We start from the raw sequence: 6,263 nt of genomic DNA, 5'->3' as shown, positions 1-6,263 counted from the left end.
TTTAATATATTATGCTCTTTTGTCAATAAAAGGTGTTAATCATCATTGACCATTATATAAGGAGGACAAACTTGCAATGTGTATTGATCTGCCAAATTAAGTCTTGTTAATCGTCCGATCTACTTTTCCCTATATATAGATATACATTTTTATATATATATATATATATATATATATATATATATATATATATATATATATATATATGTATATATATATATATATATATAATACCAGGTTTAAGACGTGAGATATCAGCAAAACTTCTCATCTTCTGCAATTTGTGTTTCTTATAATGAATTAATGTACTCTCCGAAGCCTTTCTCCGGTTCTTCTAGTTGAGAGAATGATATATATTGGGTGAATTTGATTGATATTATCACATATTAAGTTGATGGATATTTCATATCCTTTCTGCTGCTAGCTTGTTATGCTCTGTTAAAGAAATTCTACCCTTTGGATTGCTCGATATATGCACCTGAGGCAGAGAAAAACATAAATAGGAAAGGAGGAATCACAATTTTAATTTTTTTTATCACAAGTACAGTTGAGTCAATATTCTCATAGATTATGGTTTTCTAATTAAAGTTGTTTCAAAGGCCAACTGTGGTGTTCAATTTGCTTTTCAAGATTGCAGCTAATGCATCACTTCAAACACATTCTTTATGTGAGTTCCACTGTTTCTTCTACGCTTCTACAATTTAACCTGTTAAAAAAGAAAAAGATATAGTTTATTGATCAAAGATATATTCTAGATTAGTACAAATAATCTATGTATTATTGTCATCTTTTTTGTCTCCGAAACTGTAATGCCCACAATAATAGTCATAATAGTATTCTGTAGTGAGTGTTTGCAATGAATTTGTGCAGAAAAATAAAACTGCAATCATAAACAATTATAAGAAAAAATGATTTTATTGATAAATATTGCAGGTCACAATTCTGTTTATCCTTTGATTCTATTTCTCGAATGTATGATGATACGCATCTCGTTGATGTATTTGATGATCAAGAAGTGTTCGATCACATCTTGATCTCTTTGTGAGTATCCAGTGACTTTATGAGATATCCAAGATGATTTCAATTTTTTTTTTTTTTGAGATCTTTTTTTAAGGAATTATGTAGCCCTTTTTATAGGAGTGACCTGGGTTAGGGTAGAGTAGCTTTCAAGTTAGGATTTTGGTAGAGTAGCCGCCAAATTACCCCAATAGACTCCTAGAATTTCAAGAGTCGTCTTATAGTATCTTGAACTTAGAATTTAGTTTGATCCGTTAAAATTCCGATGTCTACAGTAAGTATGCTTAATAATATTTTGTAGAATTTTAAACAAATAAAATCTGTACCCGCATATTACAGTAAAACTAATTCTTGATTTTGGTGTCAAACGACTCCTTGATGTGGCAGTTGGCAGTCATTGATCCAATTTTTCTTCAGTATGATGTTGTATTTAGAGCTCGTTTGGCTAAGCTGCCAAAATCTGCTTATTTTGAAAAGTACTTTTTTTCATAAGTACTTTTTTCAAAAGTACTTTTGGAAAAAAATAGTTTGTGTTTGGCCAATTTATTTAAGAAGTACTTTTTGCAACATTTGGTAAACAAATTTTGTTTGGCCAATCTTTCTAAAAAGTACTTTTGAGTGTCAAATTACTAAAACTATAGTACTAAGGTCTTATAATTCTTCTAAAGAGAAAAATGAACTCAAATATTTGTCGTAAGAGACTATTATTTTTATTTTATTTAATTAAGATATAAAACATAAACTAAACAAACATATTAAAGATTTAAATCAATTTTACACATATAGTTATACCAAAGCATATATTAATAATCTAGTATAATTACTTATTGTTACATGATGATTTAAATCATCAAAATACATCATTCAGTGTGAATTAGAAGTCTATTCCACAAATTACTATATTGATAATCTATCATGAAATAATAAGTAAAGTCACACACATATGATAATATTTCTCAACAATTTCATATCTACGTCTATCACACAACGTCTCCATATTAGTAGAAGACTTACCTTGCATTTCTAAAGGAATATCAGAAGGTCCATCTCCTTCCTCAATCTTTGCAGTAATGTCTTCATAGTATTCCTTATCGGTAGAAGAATGTCGTAGGATGAAATTATGTATAGCCATGGTAATTGTAACTAGATGATTCTGAGTGTCAAACTTGAAAGATGGCATTGAACGTAAAATAGAAATAATTTTAAATATATAAAAATATATTTTTTTTTTGTAAAAAAATAGTTAGATATGTTTAAATTCAAATTCAAAGAGAGTAATGAATTATTAACAACACATAATGTATAATTTTTTTTTAAATTTAAATTCAAAAAGAAACTAATTAGTATTACCTAACCTTACTAACTTTGTCCTAAATTGCCAAGTGGCCGGTTGTCAGGATGCCACTTGGCTTAATGTGTGGTGCTTTTTCTTCTTCTTTTAATAATAGATAGATAGATTATGTGATGGAATTGTAAATTTATTACCTATTTGTAGGTAATTCTCACAAATTAGATTTGATAACTGTTTTAAAGATTCGAGAACTAATAGCACATAACAGAAAATTATAAATGATTATTTGTAGGAAGAGATTTTATAATCCAAAGAAGGATGTAGATAATTTGCTTTAGTGTAAAAAAAAAAAAGAAGATAATTTGGAAAGTTAAGATATTACACAAAGAACAAATCAAAAACAAGAAAGTCAATAAAGAATTTGGAAAGTTACAATATGATCATGTATATGATATCTTTAATTTTAAAAGATTGGTAAAAACTAGAAACAAAAATGAAAAGAAAATACTTAAATTAGTAAGGGATAATTTGGAAAATATAAATTTATGGTGAGGATAGTTTTGTCTTGAATAAATTAATTTTCCACTTCTGCTTCTGCTTCTTCCCAAAAGCAGAAAAACTGCTTCTGCTGCTGGCCAAAAGTACTTCTCTATATTGGCCAAACAACTTAAATTATTTTAAAAGTACTTTTTTGAAGGAAAAAAGTACTTTTGGTCTCCCAGAAGCTTGGCCAAACAGGCTCTAAATATGGATGGCATAGAGGTGTTTTCATTAGATTATCAATGTAGTTAAACGGATTATATCATCAGGTCATTACATTCTTCTCTATGTTACTAACTCATGCTTATTATAGACGATCAATCATTGGAGTATTACTTTACTTTGTGCATAATTGGTTAATGTAAAGTTCTTTGCAGAATCAATTATTATATAACTTATACATTTCCTATTTGCAGAAAAGATGGATCAAACCTAGGCTGGCTTATGCTCGGAATGTTAGTTTTCCTTTTATGGCACAAAAACTGACTTATAATCAATTTATATCCAAATAAAACTTACCACCCGAAAGATGCTGATTAATTATGGCTTAGGGGAGCAATTTCGTGCGGCTTAATTATGAATATTACACCAGAAAATTGGATTACTTTTGACAATGTACTGCACAAATAAATAATTAACCATTAATGTGTAATTGTTTCCTCTTGTTGATCCTTCTTTTCCTATAAATTTTGTCATAAAGAAAAAAGTTTACCAATTCCTCTAGGACTCGGAAATATTTTTGCTTTACCTAAGCATAACTAAATTATTAAATAATATTACATTATATATATTTATTTAATGTTAAGATGTTCCAAGAAAGTCTGGCTTATAACTTGGAAAAGAAGGCGTATACTGCAAAAGTGTAACAAAAAAATCAAACACTTGACTCCCACTGATAATGGGAAACAAACTGCAAAAACTAGGCAAAAATCATTCAGAACAAAACCAAGAACACAAATCACAAGTGACAGAATTACCAGATGAACCTCAAAATTTCACCTGCGAAATTTGTATCGAGCCTATGTTGTTACCCAACAAAAAATTCAAGAACCAAAATCTCTGCATCCATCCATTCTGTACCGATTGTATCATTAAGTATATTACCGTCAAGCTTGAGGACAACATTGGCAACATTCAATGTCCTTCTCTAAATTGTCCCCATCTTTTGGACCCCATATCGTGTCGAAATCTTGTCGGCCCCGAGCTATTTGTTAAATGGTGCGACGTGTTATGTGAATCCGCTGTTTTAGGGTTGGCTCAGTGTTACTGCCCAAATCAGAATTGTTCGGCTTTGATTTTGGACGAGTGTGGTGGGAATGCGAAACAATCCAAGTGTCCAAATTGCAAAAAGTTATTTTGCTTTAAGTGCAAGATTCCATGGCATGCTTCGTTACGCTGTGGGGAAGTTAACGACGGCGCTTTTCGTGAGCTTGCTAAGAATAATAAGTGGAAGAGGTGTCCTCGGTGTCGCTACTTCGTTGAACGTATTCAAGGTTGCAAATTTATCTACTGCAGGTTAGTTTAATTTGTTGTTTCCTCTCCTTTCTTTTTAATAATATATAGATTCTCTTTATTCTTTACCTATGGTTAATGTTAATAGAGATATATGAAAATTTTCATCTTTAATTGGGATGGATTACAACTTCTAGGGTTAGGATTATACTGGAGTCTGGACTTTTTGCAAATTGTTTTGGTATTAATGAACTTTTTTTTTTTTTTTTTTTTTTTTTTGTGTTTGAGAAGAATTAGGGAGTGCTAAAATCCTACGGTGGGATTTTTACGGTACACATCGAGATTAGTCAGATCATTGGATACCGAAAGTCAAATAATTAAACAAAAAACTGAGAGAGAAAAGGATTAGCGTGAAACAATCATGCAAATATTTAGTATTGAATTGAAATGGGTCCAAATAGAGCAGAAGTTTGGGATTGAAGGGCGAGTGATTGATTGATAAGGTTTAAACTCGAGTGAAGTAATTGTGGACATCAGAGAAGCCATGATTACATTTAGCTATTTGGTAGTAGAATTGTTAGCTATTATAACCAAAAGACAGAGGAAACAAAAGAATGTAACATTAATTTCTCTCCCCTGCATCCAAGGGGAGTGAGGACTAAAAAGTTGCTGTTTGGTAGTAAGAATTGTTAGCTATTACAACCAATGTTTCATGAGGCGTGGGCGTAAGATGGGTGTTTTGCATATGCCTCACCGAGGCGTAAGCTTCATAGGTATTTAATTTTAAATATTTTATAAAATAATTTTAACATTTCATAATATATATATATATGTGTGTGTGTGAGAGAGAGAGCGCGCGCACCCGCGCTTCATTCCCACAAAAAACTAATCAAAACAATCTATTATACGCTACTGAGAAGCACAAGTAACTTGAGTTGAAAAGAATAAAGTTTTCTACATGGAGGAACAAAAAGGATGACTAACCTGCAATTTGAACCTTTGAACTTGCTGCTATGAAGGAAAATGGAGTTCTGTTTGTATTTGTAAAAAAAGCAAATTGAATATTCGTTGCTTTTGCAAGATATAGCAGGCTAGCGGACAAGATAAATAAGTATAGGATTGTGTTATTATATACATCCAAGGGGAGTGAGGACTAAAAATTGCTGTTTGGTAGTAAGAATTGGTAGCAATCAATGTTAAAGGTTAATAATCTGTCTTTCACTGCATACCTAGTCAGCAATGGTATATTACGATTATTTGAATCAGGAATTGCATATTTTCATGAAAAAATATGTATGCTGTTTGAATTTGATTGATATTTATCACACTATGCTTTGTTAAAAAATTGCACTCTTTTAATTTTGATGTTACAGAAAAAAAGATTTTTTTTCTGATATTCAACCATAAGAAGTGGAAAAAGGGGTTCAACTTTTTGGTGTGTTACTTTAATCTAATTCTCTTTTCATTTGTGTGTAGGTGTGGTGTCATGTTCTGCTACGGCTGCGGCAGACGAGTTAATGGGCACTCGTGTAGTTGTGTTTCTCCGTTGTCCATTATCATGGAATTTGTGGTTCCTTCTGTTATTATTCTAGTTTTGTTTTTCGTCATGTGGATGCCCGTGTTTATCTCTTAAAAACTAGACTTGTTCTATTACTTTGAGGTTCAATGATAAATATTAGAATATTTGCTTGTTGTGTGCACTTTAATTTCTCTTCTTTTATTTTGGAATTTGCGGGCATTCCTCTCACTCCATATGTGGTATATGGTTGCTGCAAAGAGGAAATCCAGAATACTGCCCTTAGGCCTCCTAGTATTGAGCTTTGAGAACCACTGAACTTCAGGTCAGGGGCGGAGATAGAGCACGACCTACGGGTTCGGCAGAACCCAATAGCTTTTGTTCAAACCATGTATTTGTTTTAAGAAATTTATCGAATATATATAGAAATTATTAATTTAAACTCAG

The 6,263-nt window shown here is 31.3% G+C and overlaps 1 protein-coding gene and 1 long non-coding RNA gene across 2 annotated transcripts; one reads left to right on the top strand and one right to left on the bottom strand.

Annotated features, from left to right (window-relative positions):
- On the bottom strand, window positions 542-4,021 carry LOC109241246. The gene is made up of 3 exons (XR_002070213.1): window positions 3,848-4,021; window positions 2,032-2,104; window positions 542-706 (listed from the first exon to the last, which is right to left on the bottom strand). It is a non-coding gene; the product is annotated as an uncharacterized LOC109241246 (long non-coding RNA).
- Window positions 4,080-6,000, top strand: LOC109236691 (probable E3 ubiquitin-protein ligase RNF217; the record flags this gene model as incomplete). Its single annotated transcript, XM_019402896.1, has 2 exons — window positions 4,080-4,363; window positions 5,777-6,000. Coding segments are annotated over 2 exons (441 nt in total), but the record flags the coding sequence as incomplete, so codon positions are not given.

Source organism: Nicotiana attenuata, chromosome 1, assembly GCF_001879085.1.
Source record: "Nicotiana attenuata strain UT chromosome 1, NIATTr2, whole genome shotgun sequence".
Classification (NCBI taxonomy): domain Eukaryota; kingdom Viridiplantae; phylum Streptophyta; class Magnoliopsida; order Solanales; family Solanaceae; genus Nicotiana; species Nicotiana attenuata.
This window is presented reverse-complemented; position numbering and strand designations above follow the sequence as displayed.